Raw genomic sequence first — 24,081 nt, 5'->3', positions numbered from 1 at the left:
TTCGAAAAAAAAAAAAAAAAAAGAAAAAGGGGAGTGTAATGATGGAGCAAACTCCTTGACTGTTAACACTGCAGTCTATTTCTGCAGCTGCTTCACATTCCTTTTGCATCAGAATGCTTCTGCTTTAAGGAATCACTTTAACCTGTCTACTTCTCAAGAACTCATAACCTGGGAGAGGGGGTATATTTCTGTCCTCCTACCTACAGGTCCATGGTGGCTACCTGCAAAGTTTGTCAAGCCTTGCCATGAGTGGGACAGATGAGTGGAAGAACTCAATGCATCAGCTACAGGAGCTGACTGTGAAAACCCCAAGCAGAATGAGATAGAGAGAAACAAATGATTGCAAAACATTGCTTGGGGGCAACTGAAAAGTAACAGCTTGAATATGTGTGCTTGTAAAGTAGCTATTATTAGAGGTTGTGATTTTGTGTATAAAACCACCTGTATTTACTAGCCAGTTGCTAATAAGAAACTATACCTTATATTGTATGGAATTGTCACTTGTAAAAGAGATGTTAGAACATGCAAATTTGCAGCAGCTGCTAGAAAATGCTAAGGTAAAAGCTAGAAAGATTCTAATATGATGGTAGTGTTATAAAGCAAGTAATGGAACAAATTAAGAGGGTGGGAGAACTCCACTGTAAGAAATTTCTTTGGTTAGTCACTCGCTGTCATCAGCATCTTCAACATGCTGATGCACTCTGTGATAGTTACTCTGCTAATGTAAATCTGTGTGTGCTTTGCTGTAGTAGTGACTTGTTACTGGGTGAAGCAGGTGAAACACTGCATTGACAACAAGGTGCAAGGACTGAGATTGACCAAGTGCCTGCTACCACAGTCAAGGGCAAGACTGGGTTGGCCTCTGTGTTTGCCACCAAGAAGAACCTTTAGCTCCGCTGTTGGCTGCAACCCAGCAGGCGTAGAGTGGTGGAGACACATGCCATGCCAGACCTTGATGTGAGGGATGGCCTCCGTTGTTATCAGAACCATCCAGGAGAAAAGGGTAGGCCCAGCTGTGTACAGCTATCAACAGGACCATACTGACTGCCAACGAAATATACAAAGCCGCAGAACTCAACAACATAAAGAAACAGCAATGGTAGAAATCTTTGTAAAATCTTTGTAATATCTATTTTATTATGTGTGACCATGGGTAATGGACAAGTATACTGAGCACATCTGTTAAATTCCCATTATTCCAACTTGTTACATGGTGTGTAGGATTCACTGGTATGCCCCATGTTATAAAGGTTCAAGTGACTTCAAATCAGACTAATCTTACTGAAATAATGCTGCCTAGAGTAGTGGGTTGTTATGTTACACAAGTCAAGCAGTGACAGAGCAGACAAACCAAATTGTCAAAAACTTTTCGTAACACTAAAACGGGGGAGATGTGGAGACAGTGTTCTCACAGGAGAATGGACATTTGGTACATGAGCTCTGAATAACTCCGAGGGATACAGCAAGGCCATGGGAGGCCCGAGGAAGCCTAAGCAAGCAAGATAAGAAGAAGCTGTAATTCACTGAGTTATGAGAACTGTGGACTGTTGGCAAGCGTTTGAGGTCAAGTTCTCACACCTGTGCTTAACCAATTATATGTTAGTCACTAAGGGTCTTCAGGACAAGTATCCAATCATGATATGCCAAATTGCTGTAGGTGTGTGTAAGCAATAGTATATAAGGAGTTAATGCTTTGCAATAAATGGCTTTTTGTCTGATCAAAAAAAAAAAAAAAAAAGGGGAGTGTAATGATGGAGCAAACTCCTTGACTGTTTGTAGAAACAAATCCTATAGACTCTTGGTTAAAATCGTTAGGAATAAGTAGTTGGTTAAGGAGTTTAATCATGATGTTTAGCGGACCAATAATGATTATGTTGTTAATTTTGTTTTTTGGACCTTGTTTGTTACAATGTATTATGCAACGCATGCAGCAGATGACTAACGCTTTATTTGAAAAAAGAGGGGGAGATATTGGGGGTCGAGCATGGGCACTTGAACAGGCCTACAGCAAGCTGTGAGAAAGTGAACTTATGACCCCAGGTTAAAAGAAGAAGTGTCAAGATCAGCAAAACAGGAACTCAATAACAGGATGCCAGAAGCATGATGTAACGCTAAGCTGACGCGAATGTTTGAAACCAATCAGGAAAGGTAAAGGGGCGCGTGTATGCCTCGTGGACAAAGCGAGGCAGCCAATCAAGTAATGTGTGATCGCGTGTAAGACAGTATATTAAGAGCAGCCTTGTAATCAATAAACGGAGCTTTTGTGAACCTACATCGTATCGGTGTTTTCTCCCCTCCACCTGGCCGCGGCAAATGTGCAAACTGGAAAGGGTTTGGACACTGGACACGGGAATATCCACAAGGAAAACAACAAACTCAACGGACTACTGAAATATAATTAGATTGACGGGGACCTGGGGAATCTACCCTAACAGATCCACTGGTTAAAATCAAGCTAGGGACCACAGAAAAAGAAGTGGAATTTCTTATAGATACTGGGACAACTTATTCAGTCCTGAATCAAGACCTAACATTAAAAGGAAAAGAGTCTGTAATAGTTGTGGGAGCTACTGGCCATCAAGAAAAAGCATTCTTTCTAAAACCTTTAAGATATTAGCGTGACTAGCAGGTCGAAGGAGGTGATCCTGCCCCTCTACTCTGCTCTCATGAGACCTCACTTGGGGTATTGTGTGCAGTTCTGGTGTCCTCAACATAAAAAGGACATGGTACTGTTAGAACAAGTCCAGAGGAGGGCCACGAGGATGATCAAGGGACTAGAGCACCTCCCATATGAAGATAGGCTGAGAAAGTTGGGGCTGTTCAGCCTGGAGAAGAGAAGGCTGCGTGGAGACCTCATAGCAGCCTTCCAGTATCTGAAGGGGGCCTACAGGGATGCTGGTGAGGGACTATTCATTAGGGACTGTAGTGATAGGACAAGGGGTAACGGGTTGAAACTTAAACAGCAGAGGTTTAGATTGGATATAAGGAAGAAATTATTTCCTGTTAGGGTGGTGAGGTACTGGAATGGGTTGCCCAGGGAGGTTGTGAATGCTCTATCCCTGGCAGTGTTCAAGACCAGGTTGGATGAAGCCTTGGGTGATATAGTTTAGTGTGAGGTGTCCCTGCCCATGGCAGGGGGGTTGGAACTAGATGATCTTAAGGTCCTTTCCAATCCTAACTATTCTATGATTCTATATAATATAGGAAAACAGACTGGTGTGCATAAATTCCTGTATATGCCAGATTCACCAAAATCCTTATTGGGACGAGACTTATTGGAACTTTTGGAGGCAATAATAACATTTAAAGAAGGAGAAAATGAACTGAAGGTAAAAGATGATCAGTTGATTAAAATTCTGAGTTTATCTTTAATCCAATAGAAAATTAATGAGAACCTTCCTTAAATAGAAGAAGACTTTAACCAGGTATATCCCTTAGTCTAGTTTGGGTCAGGTGTCCCATCTCTGCTCCCTCATGGATTCTTGTGTCCCTCCTCCCTGGCATAGCATGAGAGACTGAAAAATTCTGATTGGGCTGGGCTAGACCTGATGGCAGATCCCCTAGTGTTGACTAACAGTATGGCTTTTGCTGAATGTGTATCCCAATGTTTGAAAGTCCCAGCACACATTGCTCTCAGTGTAGTTTTTAACAGCCCATTGTACCATTCAGTTTTCCCAGAGGCTGGTGCATGGTAGGGGATGTGATACACCCACTCAATGTCATGCTCTTTGGCCCTAGTAGACTTCAGGGCCCTGGGATGGCTGGTTAGAGGGTCTGGAGCTCAAGTGGTGTTTGCCTCCATACCTGTTACGAGCAAGGGTGAGGAGGTAAATAGGAAGAGTCTGCAGATTAATGTATGGCTACGTGACTGATGCCAAAGGCAGGGTTTTGGGTTTTTCAGTCATGGGCTGCTATATGAGGCACCTGGTTTGCTGGTGGCAGGTGGGATACAGCAATTCCAGAGGGGGAAAAGGTTTTGGGGCAGAAGATAGCAGGGCTTATTGACAGGGCTTTAAACTAGATATGAAGGGGGGAGGGGATTTAACTGGGCCTGTTTGGGGATAACCCCAAGAGAAACATGCTAGGGCTTGAAGGATGGCTGACTAGGGAGGACTATCAGTCTATTGTTTCATTAGTGGTAAAGGATAGTTTTTTAGACCCTGTCCCGCAGGGGAAAAAGGGTACTAGGGCAAGAGTTAGCAGAGCTCACTCACAGAGCTTCAGGTTAGATTCAAAGTTCCGAGGGGGTTGTAGCTGGCTTTGAACTAGTGTGGCATTGTTCTAGTATTAATGAAGACCAGAAGGCCTCCCGCCTCCCAAAAGTGCCATTACCGTACTCTGCTCGCTCCCTGAAATGCCTGTACACCATTGCATGCAGCATGGGGAATAAACAGGAGAAGTTAGAAGTCTGTGTGCGGTCTAAAGGTTATGATCTGGTGGCAATTACAGAGACATGGTGTGACAGCTCACATGATTGGAATGTGGTAATGGATGGCTATGTCCTTTTTAGGAAAGATAGGTCAGCAAAGCAAGGTGGTGGAGTTGCTCTTTATGTGGGAGAGTGACTAGAATGCATTGAGTTCTGTCCGGGGTCAGATGAGGAGCAAGTGGAATCTCTGTGGGTACAAAATAAGGTACAGGCTGGTACAGGTGATACAGATGTGGGGGTCTATTATAGACCTCCTGATCAGGACGAAGGAGTTGATGAGGCTTTCTACAGGCAACTGGAAGTAGCCTCACAATTACATGCGTTAGTCCTCATGGGGATTTTAAGCACCCCGATATTTGCTGGGAGACTCATACAGCCAATCATTCACAGTGTAGGAGGTTCCTCCAGTTCATTGATGATAACTTCTTAATGCAAATGGTGGACAAAACAACTAGGAGAGGAGCTCTGCTAGATATAGTACTCACCAACAAGGAAGGTTTGGTTGAAGTGGTGAATGGTCAGTGGCAGCCTTGGCTGCATTGACCATGAGACAGTGGAGTTTAGGATCCTGTGTGGGAGGAATAGAATACCTAGCAAGGCCACAGTTCTGGATTTCTGAAGGGCCAACTTTGGCCTCTTCAATCAACTGCTAAGGGAAGTCTCATGGGAAAGGGTACTAGGTGGTAAAGGGGCTCAAGATAGTTGGTCAGCATTCAAGGACCACTTCTTCCAAGCTCAGGATCAGAACGTCCCAATGGGTAGGAAATCAAGTAAGGGATCTAGGAGACCAGCATGGTTAAGCAAGGAACAGGGATGTTGCGGAGAGGCTTCCTGGTCTACTAACTCCCACAAACTATTACCCACTTCTAGTGATACATGTGGGTGCTAGGGATATAGATAGTAGTAGCCTGAGGAGTGTAAAGAAGGACTACAGAGCCCTGGGAGAGGTGGTTAGGGGCTCTGGAGCTCAGATAGTCTTTTCGACAGTTCTCCAGTGTGGAGACAGTGTTCTCACAGGAGAATGGATATTTGATACATGAACTCTGAATAACTCCAAAAGATACAGCAAGGCCATAAGAGGCTCGAGGAAGCTTAAGCAAGCAAGATAAGAAGAAGCTGGAATTCACCGAGCTATGAGAACTGTTGACTGTTGGCAAGTGTTCGAGGTCAAGTTCTCACACCTGTGCTTAACCAATTATATGTTAGTCACTAAGGGTCTTCAAGACAAGTACCCAACCATGATATCCCAAATCGCTGTAGGTGTGTGTAAGCAATAGTATATAAGGAGTTAATGCTTTGCAATAAATGGCTTTTGGTCTGATCATATTGATCTCTGACTGAGTCCATTCCGCAGCAAATGGCGCCCGAACAGGGACCGTCTATATATTCACATTGAAACGAAAGAGGCTGAAATGCGGTGACACGGGGAGGAAAGAAAAAGAAGAAGAAGAAATCGTCTGGAATCAATCTTGCAGAAGCCTTGGAGGTGAAATCCTTGGATTGGAGCCTTGTGAGCCCGGAAGACACTGCGCAGTGCAAATAAGGTGAGCAGTTGAACGGTTGGAAGGGAGCTTAAGGATGGGAAACCGGTTAAGTAAAGAAGAAGAAGCAATAATTAAGCTCTTCCAACATATACTCTCTATGGGAGGGACAGACTATGATGAAACTATGCTAAAAAGATTGTTGCCCTGGAGTAAGGAGAAGGAGTTAATTGTGGGGGTCAGCGAAGCTTTTATTCTCGAGACTTGGGAGAAAATTACTAAGGAAGAAGCCCCTGATTTATGGATGTTTTCAGTCCTTCTTAAGGTGAAGGGTGCAACCTTTACATAGACAGGCTTAAAGTTAATGTTGAAATGGTCGAAGACGTGTTACCCAGAGATTGATGAGTCTATCAGATTTGAGATCTCTTTGTGGAATGAGGCAGGAATTAAACTGTGGAATGCAGCCATGAAAGACAATGACACTGTGAAAAGTTTGTTAGTCATTTGGAGAACTGTTTTAGAGACGTTAAAGTAAAAAAATGAGATCATTGATACCACTGCCTCCCCCCCCCCCCCCCACCCTCCCCCCAGAATTCCTCTGGTTGGCACTGCCGCTGCAAAGACGATGAAGACGGGGATGAAGATGATCCTTTCGACCCAGGCCCTATTGACCCCGAGTAGGAGCCTGTGCACTTTCATCAGTCTGCTGTCGCTGCTCCTGAGATTCTGACACCTGATAATGCCAATGCTGACCTAGATAGCCCTTTTGATCTGAAGCCTATTCATCCAGAAAAGAAGCCTGATTTATATCCCTCAGATCCTCATGGTAAATGGGCAGCTGGAAAGTGAAAAGCGAGATGGGTGGGGGATGCGGATGTATTGCATAGTTTCCCGTGGTGTGTGTGCTTGATCAAGACCCATGGTGGGAAGGTCTCTCGTATGCTCTTATCAGGGGTATCGGGCAGACTGTAGCAGACTCACACAGCCAATCATTCACAGTCTACAGGTTCCCCGACTGCACTGATGATAACTTCTTAATGCAAATGGTGGACAAACCAACTAGGAGAGGAGCTCTGCTAGATTTAGTACTCACCAACAAGGAGGGTTTGGTTGAAGTGATGATGGTCAATGGCAGCCTTGGCTGCGGTGACCATGAGATGGTGGAGTTTAGGATCCTGTGTGGGAGGAATAGGATACCTAGCAAGGCCACAGTTCTGGATTTCCAAAGGGCCAACTTTGGCCTCTTCAATCAACTGCTGAGGGAAGTCTCATGGGAAAGGGTACTAGGTGGCAAAGGGGATCATGATAGTTGGTCAGCATTGAAGGACCACTTCTTTCAAGCTCAGGATCAGAGTGTCCCAATGGGTAGGAAATCAAGTAAGGGAGCTAGGAGACCAGCGTGGTTAAAAAAGGAGCTGCTGGGCAAACTCAAGTGGAAACTGAGAATCTATGGATTATGGAAAGAGGGGCTGGCCACTTGGGAGGAATATAGGACAGTTGTTAGAGGATGTAGGGAGGCAATTAGGACAGCTAAGGCCTCCTTGGAAATTAATCTTGCTAGTCGGGTTAAGGACAATAGAAGGAGCTTCTTCAAATACATAGCGAATAAAACTAACACAAGAGGCAATATAGGCCCACTGCTGAACGAGGTGGGTGCCCTGGAGACAGAGGATATAAAGAAGGCAGAGGTGCTCAATGCTTTCTTTGTCTCTGTCTTTACTCCTGCAGACTCTCCCTGGGGATCCCAGATTCCTATAGCCCCAGAAGGAGTTAGGACAAAGGAGGAGTTTGCTTTGGTAGATGAGGATTGGGTTAGGGATCAGCTATGCAATCTGGACATCTATAAATCGATGAGTCCAGATGGAATGCACCCACGGGTGCTGAGAGAGCTGGTGGAGGTCATTGCTAGGCCACTCTCCATCATCTTTGGTAAGTCGTGGGAAATGGGAGAGGTGCCTGAGGATTGGAGGATGGCAAATTTCATGCCAGTCTATAAGAAGGGCAAGAAGGAGGACCCAGGTAATTATAGACCGGTCAGCCTTACCTCCGTCCCTGGAAAGGTGATGGAACAACTTATTCTTGACTCCATCTCTAGACATATCAAGGATGAGGGGGTCATTAAGAAGAGCCAACATGGTTTTATGAGGGGGAAGTCATGTTTGACAAACCTTATAGCCTTCTATGAGGAGGTAACTAGGTGGAGGGATGATGGTAAAGCGGTAGATGTGTTTTTTCTTGATTTCAGTAAGGCATTTGAAACTGTCTCCCACAGCATCCTCATAGAGAAGCTAAGGAAGTGTGGGCTGGACGATCAGGTAGTGAGGTGGATCAAGAACTGGTTGAAAGGAAGAAGGCAGAGAGTTGTGGTCAATGGGGCAGAATCTAGCTGGAGGTCTGCGACTAGTGGAGTCCCTCAGGGGTCAGTGCTGGGACCAGTGCTGTTTAATATTTTCATCAACCACCTGGATGAGGGAACTGAGTGTTACCCTCAGCAAGTTTGCTGATGACACTAAATTGGGAGGAGTGGCTGATACATCAGAAGGCTGTGTTGCCATTCAGCGAGACCTGGACAGGCTGGAGAGTTGGGCGGGGAGAAACTTGATGAAATTCAACAAGGGCAAGTGTAGAGTCTTGCATCTGGGGAAGAACAACCCCATGTACCAGTACAGGTTGGGGGTTGACCTGCTGGAAAGTAGTGAAGGGGAAAGGGACCTGGGGATCCTGGTGCATAGGAGGATGACCATGAGCCAGCAATGTGCCCTTGTGGCCAAGAAGGCAAATGGCATCCTAGGGTGCATTAGAAAGGGTGTGGTTAGTAGGGCAAGAGAGGTTCTCCTCCCCCTCTACTCTTCCTTGGTGAGGCCGCATCTGGAATATTGCATCCAGTTCTGGGCCCCTCAGTTCAAGAAGGACAGGGAATTGCTTGAAAGAGTCCAGCGCAGAGCCACAAAGATGATTAAGTGGAACATCTCCCTTATGAGGAGAGGCTGAGGGGGCTGGGTCTCTTTAGCTTGGAGAAGAGGAGACTGAGGGGGGTTGTGGAGTCTCCTACGTTGGAGATATTCAAGGCCTGCCTGGACAAGTTCCTGTGTGATGTACTGTAGGTTACCCTTCTCTTGCAGGGGGGTTGGACTAGATGATCTTTTGAGGTCCCTTGCAACTCTTGGGATTCTGTGATTTTTTATGTTTTTTTTTAGTAAAAACCTCAGTAACAATGGCACTTCAGAAAGTATTTCAAGTTCCATGCTATGTTGGCCAACCGTGTCCTGGGCTGCAACCCCAGCAGTGTGACACGAGCAGCGATCTGGGCCTTCTGGGTAACTCCCCACAGTTTATATACTGGGCATGGCGTGCTGTGATATGGAATACCCCTTTGGCTGGTCTGGGTCAGGTGCTCTGTCTCTGCTTCCTCCTGGCTTCCCCTCGTCCCTGCCAGAGACTGAGAAAGTCCTTGGCCAGAGTAAACATTATTTAGCAGCAACTAAAAACGTCAGTGTTATCAGCTTTGTTCCCAGTCTGAAAGTCAAAAACACAGCACTGCACCAGCTACTAAGGAGGAGAAAAAATGACTGCTATTGCTGAACCCAGGACAGGAGCCTTGACTGAATCTGTAACTCCCTGCCTGGAAGTACATCCAGTCTTACCTGTGAAAGTCGGTAAATGTGATAAACCATAACTTTAGTTTTCATCATTTTTTATTTTCACAGATCTGGTGGTGAACTCAGTCCAGGAGAAGATGAGGTAGAAGGGCTCAAAAGCTTACTGACAGAGGTCTGTTTTCTTTCATTATGTTGCTATTCCAGATTGTTGGATTATTTTAGAGTCCAAAGCATTTGTCTATTTACTCCTTCTGTTGCTTTGATGCTTTTGTGATGTTCGCAGGTAGGTAACAAATAAAGAAATAAGTTTGCATTTGTCTGCATCCCAAGCATGACAGAGTGGTCTGATGGCTGACCTCCCACCTGCTCAGGTCCTGTCTTTGTTTGCAGCTTTACTTTTCATCTGACTTTAGGCAGATGAGCAGTAAAATATGTTGTGGCACACAGCTGATGAGGACTTTCCTTTGAGAAAACTTTCCCAAGGCACCAGTTAACCTTCCATGCTCTCAAAATAGCCTCAGTTAATTCTGTTGGGTAGTGTAACAATGCATTTCATTCTTTCTGTTGGCCCAGTGGGTCTCTGTTCAGAGGAAACCTAGAATACTAGAATGGTTTGGATTGGAAAGGACATTAAGATTATCCAATTCCAATCCCTACCATAGGCAGAGACATCTTCCACTAGGCCAGGTTGCTTAAGGCCCCATCCAACTTGGCCTTGAACTCTGCCAGGGATGAAGCATTCACAACTTATTTAGCCAGCCTGTTCCAGTGCCTCACCATTTGCACAGTAAAGAATTTCTTCCATATATCTAACCTAAACCTCCCCTGTTTAAGTTTGAACCCATTACCCCTTGTCCTATTGCTACAGTCCTTGATGAAGAGTCCCTCTCCAGCACCCTTGCAGGCCCCCTTCAGATACTGGAAGGCTGCCATGAGGTCTCCACACAGCCTCCTCTTCTCCAGGCTGAACAGCCCCAACTTTCTCAGCCTGTCCTCATACGGGAGGTGCTCCAGTCCCCTGATCATCCTCGTGGCCCTCCTCTGGACTTGCTTCAATAGCTCTGTGTCCTCGTTATGCTAGGAACACCAGACCTGCACACAGTACTCCAGGTGGGATCTCACAAGAGTAGCATAGAGGGGTAGAATACCCTCCCTAGACCTGCTGGTCACACTGCTGGGGTTGCAGCCCAGGACACGGTTGGCCAACATAGCATGGAATTTGAAATACTCTCTAAAGTGTCATTGTTACTGAGGTTTTTACTAAAAAAAAAAAAAAACCAACACATCTTTGTGACCCTCCTCTGGACTTGTTCTAACAGTTCCATGTCCTTTTTATGTTGAGGGCACCAGAACTGCACACGATACTCCAAGTGGGGTCGCATAAGAGCAGAGTAGAGGGGCAGGATCACCTCCTTTGACCTGCTGGTCACGCTTCTTTTGATGCAGCCCAGAATACAGTTGGCTTTCTGGGTTGTAAGCACACACTGCTGGCTCATGCTCATTTTCTCATTGACCAACACCCCCAAGTCCTTCTCCGCAGGGCTGCACTGAATTTCCTTTTTGCCCAACCTGTAGCTGTGCCTGGGATTGCTCCGACCCAGGTGTAGGACCTTGCTTATTAAAAAAAACACTTTTGTTCTGTCATATGGAGGCTTATCAAGCACAGAAACAAAACATTTGCTTATGCATTCCAAAATATCACTTGGCGAAGAATTTTCACATCCTTTTAATTTTGGGTTCAACTTTATTTACAACTGAGGTCCTGTATACCTGAAGAGTCTGAGAGAAGCAGCCGTCTTTGTGATCACAGCTTTAAAATGTAGAGAACACGTGTGACACAAGCTGCTTTTTTTATTTCATTCTCCTCCTTAATAGGTGGTGCAATGCTGTGGTTTTGATTTTCAGCCTGGGAAATGTTTTTAGCTGTTGCTAAGTAATGTTCACTCTGACCAAGGACAGTGGGTGGTGAGCGGTTGTATTCTCTTCCCTTGCTATTTTCCTTATCATTATTATTATTGGTGGTAGCAGCAGTAGTCCTGTGTTATACCTTAGTTACTGGACCATTCTTATCTCAACCTGTGGGAGTTACATTCTTTCCATTCTCCTCCCCATCCCTCTGGGAGCAGGGGGAGGAATGGGGGGAGAGTGAGCAAGCGGCTGCGTGGTTCTGAGTTACCATCTGGGCCTAAACCAGAACAGGACTGTAGTGGTACAAGGAGTAATGGGTTCAAACTTAAACAGGGGAAGCTTAGGTTAGATATAAGGAAGAAGTTTTTTACTGAGAGGGTTGTGAGGCGCTGGAATGGGTTGCCCAAGGAAGTTGTGAATGTTCCATCTCTGGCAGTTTTTAAGGCCAGGTTGGACGGAATCTTGGGTGATATGGTTTATTGTGTGGTGTCCCTGCCCATGGCAGGGGGGTTGGAACTGGATGATCATAAAGTCCTTTCCAACCCTAACTATTCTATGAGTCTATCCTACGGCTCAGCTCTTCTCTAAGCCCCTGCTAGTGTCAGCCTCATTTACCCACTTCTTTGCCTTCTACTACTTGCAATTTCTATTCTGTGAGTCACTCTCAACTATCACCAATGATAGAGCAGTACTTCAACAGGCATACATCAGCAGGTCACCAGAACAGATTTCTTATAAAGAGAGAAACAGGGCAATTTCAAAAATGAGTTTGCATCTGGTCTGCAGCTCCTTCGGAAATTACAGAAACTATTGTTGTCCTCCCAATCTTTTCTTTATCCACCCATATCGTAACTGGAATCATAACACCCATTTCATAGCTGGTAATTCATTTCTTCCTCAGAAAGTAATGGAGAAACAAGCAACAGAATAAGACGCTATAGCTCCAGTTTTTAAAGACTTCATGTGCATCGCAGGAACGAGAATCCAGCTCTGCATCAGCAGGATGCCAGAGGCACAACAGACATCTCTAAGGCTTTGCAAACACCACTAGAAACAAAAAATCAAATGCAAGCCATTTTTCACATCTTAATGAGTTCTCTGGAGTTACTGTAGCTCTTTTCTTCTTAAAACATTGCCTTTGTTCTTCTTTGTCTCAGCTGGCTGGTTAGACAGCCTCCAAAACTCAGGCCAAGGGCCAAGTGAGGTGTGGTAGAAGGTCCTGCTATCCTGTCTGCAAGGCAAGTTATTTCCTCTGATGGAGGGGGAGCATACTTGCCAGCTCACAAACTTCTTCAGTGCATCAAAAAGATAGTGCCTAAAGGAGCTTTGGGTTGCTTTTCTATTTGCGTTTTCTAAGAAGCTATGAAGACTTTACACAAAACTACTGCTGCTAAAAAAAAGTTGTTTAAAGACATAATAATCTTAAAGACAAGCAGAGTCAGAAGCAGGTGCAAATCAGTCTTTGACGACATGTACACTAACTGTTACCAGTGTCACATTGGAAGAGTAGTGCTGAAGATGTAAAGACTCTCTCTTAAGTCATACACACTAGAGGAGAGGTGTTACATTCAAATTACACAATGAGCTTGAACAGGAAATCCCAGTCGTCCAGGAATTCTAGAAGTCATCATGGACTGCCCAAAGGGCAAAGATTTTGGAAAGTCACCAGAGGAGGAGGTGATGTGTGCTGAAAAGGCCTCACCATATAATAAACCGTCAAAAAGTGAAAAGCAATACGCCTTGTTTACTGATGGGTCCTGCCATATTGTGAGAAAGCATCAGAGATGGAAGGCAGCTGTATGGAGTCCCCAAAGACAAGTTGCAGAAATTGCTGAAAGAGAGAGTGAATCGAATCAGTTTGCTGAGGTGAAAGCCATCCAGCTGGCCTTGGACATTGCTGAATGAGAAAAGTGGCCAGTACTTTATACTGACTCATGGATGGTGGCAAATGCCCTGTGGGGGTGGTTGCAGCAGTGGAAGCCGCACAACTGGCAATACAAAGGTAAACCCATCTGGGCTGCTGCACTTTGGCAAGATATTGCTGCCAGGGTGCAGAACCTGGTGGTAAAGGTATGCCACATAGATGCTCATGTACCCAAGAGTCAGGCCACTGAGGAACACCAGAACAACCAACAAGTGGATCAAGCTGTTAAGATTGAAGTGACTCAGATGGACTTAGATTGGCAACATAAGGGTGAATTATTTTTGGCCTGATGGGCCCATGATACTTCAGGCCATTAGGGCAGAGATGAAACATACAGATGGGCTTGTGATTGAGGGGTGGACTTAACAACTATTGCCCAGGTGATTCATGAATGTGAAACATGTGCTGCAATTAAGCAAGCCAAGCAGTTAAAGACTCTTTGGTATGGAGGACGATAGCCAAAATACAAATATGAAAACCCCATTGTTAAAGAAAGTTGTTCCAGACTATGTCTCAGCAAGAAATTAATTACATTTAAAACATCTGTCAGTCAGCCACACTTTAACCTCTAGCCCACTTGTTTAGTGGTCTGTGATAATAAAGTGAAAACTAAGTTACATTCAAGAAACAGACATTTACAACTTGAAAAGCTTTGTCCCCAGCTGCAGTAACAGCATGTTGGGCAGCCTGTGCTCATGGATAATCAGAATCCCTTCCACCGTCTGCCTCATGCCAGTCTTGTCAAACTCTTCCCTCATGCACTGAAACCAAGCTGCCATGGAGCTGTCCTTCTCATACAGGGGTTCCTTTGTACCAAATTTGTAATTTGTCAGTGGATACATGCAAGAGGGAAAAAAAGTTACTACATGTCAAGAAATCTAAATTTAAATCACTGTGACACAATATCACCCCTGAGGCAGAACCTCCTGGGCTTGATGGAACAAACAGCACTAGTTGAGTTCTTGCTTGTGACTTACAGGACTGCTACCACAGAAAGATCTGCACCATGGTACATGCAAGCACAAAACATCCTGCTGATGGACGTGCTAGCATGGTGCTGATTCAGAAAGAAAGAAGCCCAGGAGAACCAGCAGCAGCGATTAGTCAACAGCCACTGTCTTTCTTCTCCACACTGCAGAGAAAAGGCAGCTGAGGCTCTGAGAAGAGCTAGGAAAGGGACAGGAGAGAAAAGCTCTCCTAGGAAGGAAGCAAGCTGCACAGGAGAGCAAGTTGTTTTTTTTTTTTTTTCTGCAGAAGTAATGAAGAACTTGAGGACTAAACTTTTAAAAGTGGGTGTCGTGGTTTAAAACCCAACCACATTCTCCTTCTCACCACCCCCCCACCCCACCCCCCCACTCCCAGAGGGATGGGGAGGAGAACTGTAGAAGTGCAACTCCCACGGGTTGCAACAAGAGCAGTCCAGTAACTAAGGTATAACACAAATCACTACTGCTACCACCAATAAAAACAGTGATAGAGGAAATAAACAAGGGGAGGGAATATGATACCACCCGCCGAAATGAGCCCGATTCAGAAGAGAGCAAGCTCAAGCCCTTCTGCCCAACTCCCAGTTACCTCCCCGGGCATGACATGCTGTGGTATGGAATACCTCTTTGGCTAGTTTGGATCGGGTGTCCTGTCTCTGCTTCCTCCTGGCCTCCCCTCCTTCCCTGGCAGAGCATGAGACTCACAAAGTCCTTGATCAGAGTAAACATTTGAGCAGTAACTACAAACATAAGTGCTATCAACACTGTTCCCAGACTGAAGGTCAAAACACAGCACTGCACCAGCTACCAAGAAGGAGAAAAAATGGCTGCTACTGCTGAACCCAGGACAGCAGGGTTGTTTTGAAGTGGTAAATCAGACATCTGGATCACAGAAGAGGACAAATGCTGAGTCTGCATGTAGGCAGGGCAGGGGTAAGATCAAGAGTTTGAGCAGAACACTGCTGGGCTAGGTGCTGGGCCTCTGCATTCTCTCCTGATAGTACAGTGAAAAGTTGAGAGATTTCTCCAGGGAAGAGGGACTGAAAAGAGACAGTAAACAAAGGAAAAGTTAGGCAAGAGTTTGGTCAGTCCTAGAGAGCAGAGTGCAACAGGAGAACGTTATTGTACACAAAAATCCAAGTAACAGAGAGGTCTGGTAGCATGAGGCCTGAAGGGAAGACAGGATCATCTAACTAAGTCAGAAAGGGAGAGGAAAAGGGGTTCTGGGCAGAGCAGTAACAAGTTATCACCATGGTTTTATCAATTTGTGGCATACAGCAACTAAATTAACAGAATAAATGACCAATTTCATGGGGAATGTTTTCCTTGAGATACATCTTGTGGTGTATTCTTTCCCCAATACTTATTCATGTTAGAGTTAAGTAGCATACATTTCCCCTCCTCCAAATTTCCCTAATGTTTTAGTGGCAAAATCACAAGCCTGCTGCATCTCTTAGAGCCCTTTCTCACACACAGTTTCCTAAACACTCATTCATTAGCAAGTCCCCCACTTTCACTGATAGCTTAGAACCATCTACATTTCTTTTTCCATCATTTCCCAGTTTTAGATACACAAACAGCTTTATTAATTAAAAATCTATGCTAATCCATGATCCACCAAAGTGGGTACATTAGTCTGCACATCAAACCCCTTAATCTATACTTAAAAATAAGTGACACTGATAACACAGCTTCTTGATGAGTCTTTTCTTTAGAAAGACTATAAAAACATTAAGTCTCTGATGTTCATATTTGAACTTCAAGACTCTAACTGTGAATAAAGTCAGCTATACAAAAAATATGAGTCTGAAATTAATAGCTAAAATAAAATGGTGACTGTTACAGTTAACATTTGCTGATTCTGCAACTGGACAAATGTAGTTCACAAAGAACACATCCATCAGAATTTACTGAGGAAGATAACGTGTGTGGCTTCTCATATCGTGTAAACAGTTATTAGCAAATAGCCTGTATCTAGGACAGAAGTTTTATTTGGTAGGAACTGCTCTGAATTTAAATTAAATGCCAGTAGCAGCCACTGGGCAGGCACCTGCCATGCCTAACCCCGTTCCACCGCCCGTACGGGACTAGCTCAAACCTCACCGGGCCAAGACCACTCCTCCGAGCCCTGCGGGTGGTTGGTGCTTGAGTTCCCCGCACAGAAACGCTGCGGGCTGCAGTGCTCGGGGCCCACACTGCCCGGGCCAGGCACTGTTTCTGTTGCTAATCGCTCCGCACTCCCCCTATCGCTGCCTGCCCTTTCATCGGCCACAGGTGCCACGGTGCTTTCCCCTCAGCCCCCGGAGGACCAGGGTCCCTCTAGGCAGCCCTCGCACAGTGGGTTCCCAGCAGAAATCTCCCGGTGGCAGAGAGAAGGGCTGGTTAACGGGATGGGCGGGGGGAGACCCGAGCAGCACTCACAGGTTGATGGTCCTCTCTGGCATGAGTGGCTTCATCTAATGGATGTATTTATTCCCGAACAGGTTCACCCTGCAGGGCCAACCAGTCTGCAAACGGTTTGGGCAGCACCATGGACATGGCAATGGGAGTGGCTGGTACTCGGGGGTGATCACCATCAGGCTCTGGTCAAGCCGTGCTCCCTTCTACACGCCACCACATCAGAACTTCCGCTGCAACAATAGGGAGGAGTCACCCTACTCTCACAAGGTGCAGTTGGGTCAGCAGGCAGTGCGGGGTCTTGTTGGGAGTCACGGTGTAGGGTTAGGGCTACGACCATGGGTGCCAAGTGGTGTGGGGTTACAACACCGGTATTGGAGAAGAAGCACAGGAAATGGAAGGTGCACGCCAAGCTCAGTGACATGGCATTGCAGGAGCTAGTGGCAGAGGCCTGGGCCCACGGAGAGCTGTTCCAACATGGTACGGCCTGACCTTACATCACTAGCCCCAGTCTCCCTCTCCTCTCGCGTTTCCCCTGCTGCAGAGGTGGCAGCGGTGGAGCCAGCTCCGTTCCGGCATGGTGTCATCCCCGGCTTCCTTGCGGGCACAGCTTTTGCGGAGGCGCTGTGCAACGAGCTGCTGGGCCTCAGTTTCTATAGCCGACGCAACGATCTACTCTTGCTTTGGCTTGTGGGCCCCAAGCCGAGGTGGGATGAGCAGGGCAGCGCTAACCCACATCCCTTTTCTAGCAGTCCGCTAGACTGGGCCGCTGCAGTCCGAGGAGTTGGAGGGAAGGGTGGAGTCGCAACATTGCGGCGCTGAGGTAAAGCGTCAGCTCGGGGCCCTGCCGGCTCCGGGTGGAGAAATATAAACTCTTAGACTGGTTTGAGTTGGAAGAGACTTTAAAGCTCATTCAGTTCTAGTCCCCTGCCATGGGCAGGGACACCTTCCACTAGACCAAGTTGCTCCAAGCCCTGTCCAACCTGGCCTTGAACACAGGGACAACCAGGGAGGGGCAGGGGATTAATTAAAATTGCCTGTGCCTTCAGGGTGGGTTAATTTGCCAATTGCAGTGTGGTCCCACAGAAGTGAATCTTGCAAATCTCGGGCTGGTGATGCTGATGAATGAAAATTCAGTTCTTGGAACAGGTGGTTTTTTTTTTCTTGTCATATCCTTGTGGGACAAAGCTGGGAAGCTTAGAATGAATTGTGCATGTACTGGAAAGGCGCTACAGCAGCAAAACATGTATTCTCATTCATATCTTAACCAGACTGTGTTTTCTTTCTCCTCAGAACACTTTCAACCCCAGCAAACTGTCAAGTCATTGGTACCTTCATGGAATATGCCGGTTGTCTTTGAAGTGTCTCCAGTCTCTTTCCACCAGGCAAGGTGTCTCTTGTTCATTTTCTGATTCTCATTTTTGTGGTTATTCACTGTTTGTTATGAAAATCCTGATGGGGAGGGAGAAGGGAAAGGAAAAAGTGTGAGTAGAGAAGATACTCATGCAAAGTGCTTTGTGTTAAAGGCAGAGCTTCTTAGGAGGGACTTTAAGGAGGACAAGAAATGATAAAGCCAGTTTTAAACCATCAGTCTAGCTTCATCATCCTGGGGAAACAAAAATTTCCATTTCTGTTTTGTGTTGCTGTCCTGGCAAGCCACTGCAGTGGATCTGGCTTTGGTGACGAGAGATTTTTGTCTGTCTGCTTCTTTTAAATGAGCTCACCTCAATGCTGCTGCCTTGATTCTTGCTCCAGAAGAGCTCCTTATTATGTCACCTTGCCAGCAGGGCACTATGCAGATATGGCTTTACCCCCTCAGTAACACAGACGTAGTGCAGTACCCTAGAGTAGAAATGCTGGTATAGTTAAGTAGCACTTTGTGGCACATTAGGAAGATGCCTGGGAACAGGATGAAGTCTGTGGAACTGCACCTGACTGAAACTCTGAGAACACTATGGACTGTAACAGAGGAGAAGGTTGGAGAGGAGGAAGATCAGTGATCTAGGTTGGGCACATCCTCACCTAGACTGCTTAGGGGTTTATTTTTGTCATTTACATCTTACAGTTAATTAACAGAAGCATCTACTTGGTCACTGCCCTAATTGCTTTCAGGTAGTAATTTAATCTTGTCATAAAATCCATGTTCCATTTAACCTTGAGATCACTTACTACTGACCTAAACTTAGTCCCATACATTAGCATTCTGGTCCTGTGTACTGTCTCTGATACTGTTAGCACAAGCAATAAACTCAAATATTTATAATCTTATTTTTTAAATAAGTATTAAGCTTAACTGGGAGTGCTGTGAATTAAAGCCTCCTAGATGTGGGCCTCACTACCCAGAGTATTTCTTCCACCCTTTCATCAGTAAAGTGAAGAGCCTGCGAATTACCCTTGGAGAGGACTGTGTATGGGTCAGACTGATATGAAGCCTTCACAGCACACATCAGCTTTAAATCCCTCTCAAACATCAGGCATTTAGTCAGTACTTCCTAATAGATCTTCAGGTTTTGGCCTTCACAGTGTACATTTTTCCCAGAGAGAGCAAATAAAGCTGCAGGTGTTTGCTGCACAGAGCAGGTCCATAAACTTCTAATGCCAGGTATTTTTCTGGTTTCCATTTCCCAAACAATTTAGGATTTAGTAGCCATTCCAAATAACCAACATGCAAGGAAAGGGCCACTAGAGCTCTGTAACAGTCAGTAAGAGCCAAAACCTTTTTGGACCAGACTGTGTTTCATCAGACTTCTAAAAAACAAAACAAACAAAACAGTGCAAAGTCTTTATGTGCTATTCAAAAATTCACAACAGTTTGTGGCTTGCAACCAGTCATGAGCTCTCTTCACATTGCTCTTCCAGTGCAGCACCCTAGGATGTGAAATTGTTCAATTTATCCAAGCTTGATGAAATCAAGATTTAGCAGTGGCCATCACTGTGTGAAAATCAGATGTTTCCACAGGCTAGGGTAGAAGGGATGCTTATAATCAGATAGATAGGTGTTGTGGTTTAAGCCCAGCTGGTAACTCAGAGCCAGCTACTAAGGAGAAAAATGACTCCTAGGGCTGAACCTAGGACAATAGGACACACAGCCAAAGGTATCAGGCAAATACCCTTCATGATGGTTTGTATGACAGTACTTTCTAAAAACTAAAGACAAGTAGATAACTATAGCCTGCTGCAGCCCATAGATGCTCAGTGTTTTCTGAGTTTCCAGATTAAGCTGTAACAGCTGTTTTTTGCAGCCATATGATAACTGGTTCTTCAAGAGAATAAATGGTAGAAAAATAATAATGGAGGGAATGGATTCTGCTGGGAGCTTGGAGAAAAAGCTTGGGCTGCAAGTCTGAAAACTTACAATGAGTTGAGCATCAAAGGTTGCTTTAGCCCTCAGTCTGTGAGCCAAGAATCTGGTCTATCCCTTACCTGACACTTCTGTGTATGCAGTAGGCTCTGTGGAGTCCATCTCCTCAGTCACTGCATCAAGTATGATGAGTCTACATGGTGCCTGTTACAGCTGGTCCTTAAATGTTTTGTAGTCTAAGCAGTAACATGCTGTCAGCGTTGTTGCAAGTGTCTGAAGTTCTGTCAGAGAAGTCCAGCTTGTCAGTGAGCGGCTGGTTTCATGACCCATCAACAGTCAGACCTGCATGCTGCGTCAGAGCTCCCTTGTCCAGGAGCCTACACATATCCCCTACAATGTGAGTAACAAGCCTGCTTACCTGCATTTCTCTTTGTCATGTCCCTGGAATACCTGTTATGGGGGAGTTGGGCAATCCTTTTCACTTTTGCAAATTCAGCATTCAAATCCATTTCCCTTCCAGCATGGAATCTTGTACAAGTGGATCGATCTAGTTTATTTGGATATGAACTCCCAAGCTCAAATACAGGAGGAATTTGAGGAGCGATCAGAAATTATACTAAAAGATTTTCTTAAGGTGAGCCCAGTGGTTCAGTCTGATGGGGGCTGCCAGAACAAGTCAGAGGGGTACCATGTGTCATGCAGGCTGGGAAAGGACTTGCTCATATGGCCAGCAACTAAACCACCTTCTAGTTCCACTCCCTTAAGGGGAATGGACCAGATGACCTCCAGCAGTGCCTTCCAACCTCAACCATGCTGTGATTCTGTCATGGATCCCCTCTGGCTCTCTGTTTGCTGCTGCATGGGGACTCATCCAACATCAAACACTTTGCAGGAAACACAAATGTTGAAGCAAGAAGCAAAGCAGAAGGATGGAAACACATCATCCTTCCTGCTTCCTAGCCTTGTGTGACCAGAGTGTCCGTCCTTGTCCTGCAGCTTAGTGCTTGGGGAACTTGACCTGTGTGTGAAACAAGTGACCCACAATGGTTTTGTCTTACTTGAAAGGCTGATGGACCTCTAGTTTACTGTGCATCTGTATCTCTGTGAAATTGCTTTCTCACCCAGTAGACAATTAAGTAGCGTTTGATATCTCTTGGTCACTGACATCGAAAAGAGATGATGCCCACCTAGACTACATGCCGCAGTTCAACAGTCCTTAGGACCCTCAAACCACTTGGAGAAAAATAGTGCCTTATCTAAGAGTAGACAATGATGGCCTCTAGCACAGCAAGAGAGACCTGGGAGCTGAATGTTAAAGTTTCTGTACTACCTTTCTCAGAAAGAGAAATACCAACGACTATGTGAAGCTTTGAAGAGTAAAGACATCCAGTGGAGTAGTCAGGGGGCCTGCTAATAAAAGGTGGGGATGGCAGCTCCCTGCACCTATTGACCATGACAAGCAGGAACTGCCATGAGACTGTGCTGGTTGATGCTGCCCCCACAGACATGGTTCTTGATGGTTCTCCAACAAGGTGATACATCTGCTGATACCTCTACTGTCTTTCAGACTCTATGAGACAGCAGAGGAAGACAGCTTCCCTGACATCCTGGATAAAATCCTGCAGTTCTTGCCTTCCAAGGCCTTGTTTTTACTGCTTTCCAACTTCACTGGCATAAAGCTGCACTTCCTGGCTCCCTCTGATGAAGATGAAGATGCTCGGGAAGGAAGTGCCACAGACACCACTGGGAACAGCAGTCCCAAACCTGAGCAGGAATAGGCTGAAAACCACACTGACAGCAAACCCCATCAGTCAGACTAGCCTGACAATATCCCTGAAGCACAAGACAGTAAGACGCAGAACGGTAAGTGGAGGGGCATCAGTGTGAAGGGACTTGAGCAGAATCCTGATGTTAAGGGTGTCGGCAGCAGAATTCCCAATGATTTCTGTGGAACTAGCATTTCACCTTGTACTGCAGCCAACACAAGGCACCAGCTTGTCATACTAGGTATCTCAAATCAGTGACCATCACAAAAGAATTTGAACTAAATTAATGACTAACTTGTCCTGAGCAGTTCAAACAGCCCCTTTTTATACATCTTTACTTCCGTGTTCATGACGTAGTGGAGGTACTCTGCGCATGCTTCCGCTGTTGCTAGGGGGTCGATTTCTGCCTCCTGGTGGTAGTCTTCCTCCTGTGTCCCATAGTTGACCCTTCATTTATATGTCCTTATATGGAGTGGTTTGTCTTATTTCCGCCAGTTCCTGGAACATCTTGCAAGCCAGTTCCTGGAACGTCTTGCAGTCATCTTATGTTTGCATTAAGTGGTCTCTGGTTTAGTTGGTGTAAGCGATTGCGGTTATCTTGTCTCGCATAAGCTGTGTCCGTTGGCTGTGTGCATAAGCAATTTCATATCTTCTGTTGCCTAACCTTTACATTGGGCTTAACATATATACTTAACATATATCTTAATAAACAATACCCTAGTCTTTAGTTTTTCACAATCCTAGCGACCACCGGGAAGAAGGAAAAGACCCCCTAACAACAGACTGGCGCAGATGCAGAGTACACCATGGAAGATCACGTATATCGGAAGTAAAGGACTATAAGAACCACAGTCTCAAGGAAGGGGGGCGCGCGCCTTTGGTGGAGCAGAGGATCCTCGGCCACCCAGCGCTGTTTTGCTTGCTATGGCTTGCCAAATTTATTGTAATAAATCGATATATATTATTTTACTCAACTGATTCTTTGATTTTATCCGAGTACTTTATAACACCAGCAACCCCGGGCCATGCGTCAGGCCGAATTCCTCTTTAGTCCACACTTCCGTACTCTAATGGACCTTTTTTTTTTTGACTCTTTCCTTCCAGGGATGGACAAGAGCCCCAGTATTTAAACATTAACCCCAAGGGACTGTCTCGGGGTATATCTGGTAATTTGCTCCCTGCCTTATTCCTAGGACCTCTCCGTGGGCCCCTTTCCTGGGTTAGAGTTATGACTCCTACTCTAACCCATTTGCCTCTGGCTGTTTCTTTTCAACCACTATCACTTCCCTCCTTCAGTGGCCAAGTCCCTCGTGGGAGATTGGAAATGCGCTTAGAAGAGGTCTACACTCACTTCACAGATCCTGATAATTTGACCCATGCTTTCACGGATTCAGAATACCCAGTCCATGTCTCACCATACACTCTGTCTCTTCACTGACCGGTTTCTTCACTGAAACCAGGGTTAGAGGAAAGCCACGCAACCTTGTTGCGTCTCACACAAACACACATCGGCCTTTCCACCCAGCAGAAAGATACTTACAGTCCGCTGTTCTCATCCAGATCTTCCTGCACAAGAATTACGGGTAATTTATACTGCAGTGTTCAGTGATACAAGGAGGCACAAAAGCACAAAATGTAATCAGTTCTAAGTAATGATAAGTTTGATGGCTTTGTAATGGAAAATAACTGTGGTGCCTGAAGGTAGGTGACATAGTTTCAGGTCCTCAGAACCTTAGTACAAAAGGTGTCAGAAAAGCAGAATGGAAGAACAGGACCTGGGGGTGGGGAGTATCTGGAACTAGCTGATGGCCAGGATGGGAGCACTTAAACTAGCTGATAAGTAGAAGGACAGGATGATTGCTATGTCTGTAATGTTAATTAAGCTGGGAAAAGTAAACGACCCTTAAAGACCACCATCAAAATTTTGTATGAATGCAGGAAACTTTCTGGAAATGATATAATATGCCTGGTGACCATATAAGGATGGCCTGTAGAGCAATATAGGGACACACGTTAGGAGGAGCTATCCCCCGTGTCTCCGGGCGCCGCAATAAAGAATACCTGCTTGTCAACTTGAAACTCTGTTGGCAAGTTTGTTCCAGGAGTTTTCTCCAAATCATCAGGGAGCTTGAATTCCTTGGTTATTGCCTCTCTGCTCATTGACCTTGTGAGACTGCCCGGGACTAGAACTCCCGAGCCACAAATTGTGGGGCGCCTCATCATAAGAGCTACAGGCCCAGGCAGCCACACTGAGACCGTAGAATCACAGAATAGTTAGGGTTGCAAAGGA

At 45.6% G+C, this 24,081-nt stretch overlaps 1 protein-coding gene across 1 annotated transcript; it reads left to right on the top strand.

Annotated features, from left to right (window-relative positions):
- Positions 1–17,062: 17,062 nt before the first annotated feature.
- Positions 17,063–21,874, top strand: LOC117438000 (prolyl 3-hydroxylase OGFOD1-like). Its single transcript, XM_034073316.1, is given in 8 exon segments — positions 17,063–17,204; positions 17,269–17,388; positions 18,018–18,116; positions 20,296–20,409; positions 20,535–20,659; positions 21,365–21,424; positions 21,426–21,445; positions 21,593–21,874. Coding segments are annotated over 8 exon segments (891 nt in total). The 3' UTR covers positions 21,804–21,874.
- Positions 21,875–24,081: the final 2,207 nt, after the last annotated feature.

The sequence above is a fragment of the Melopsittacus undulatus genome, chromosome W, assembly GCF_012275295.1.
Source record: "Melopsittacus undulatus isolate bMelUnd1 chromosome W, bMelUnd1.mat.Z, whole genome shotgun sequence".
NCBI classification, from domain to species: domain Eukaryota; kingdom Metazoa; phylum Chordata; class Aves; order Psittaciformes; family Psittaculidae; genus Melopsittacus; species Melopsittacus undulatus.
The sequence above is the reverse complement of the archived record's forward strand: the minus strand, read 5'-3'. Positions and strand labels throughout refer to the sequence as shown.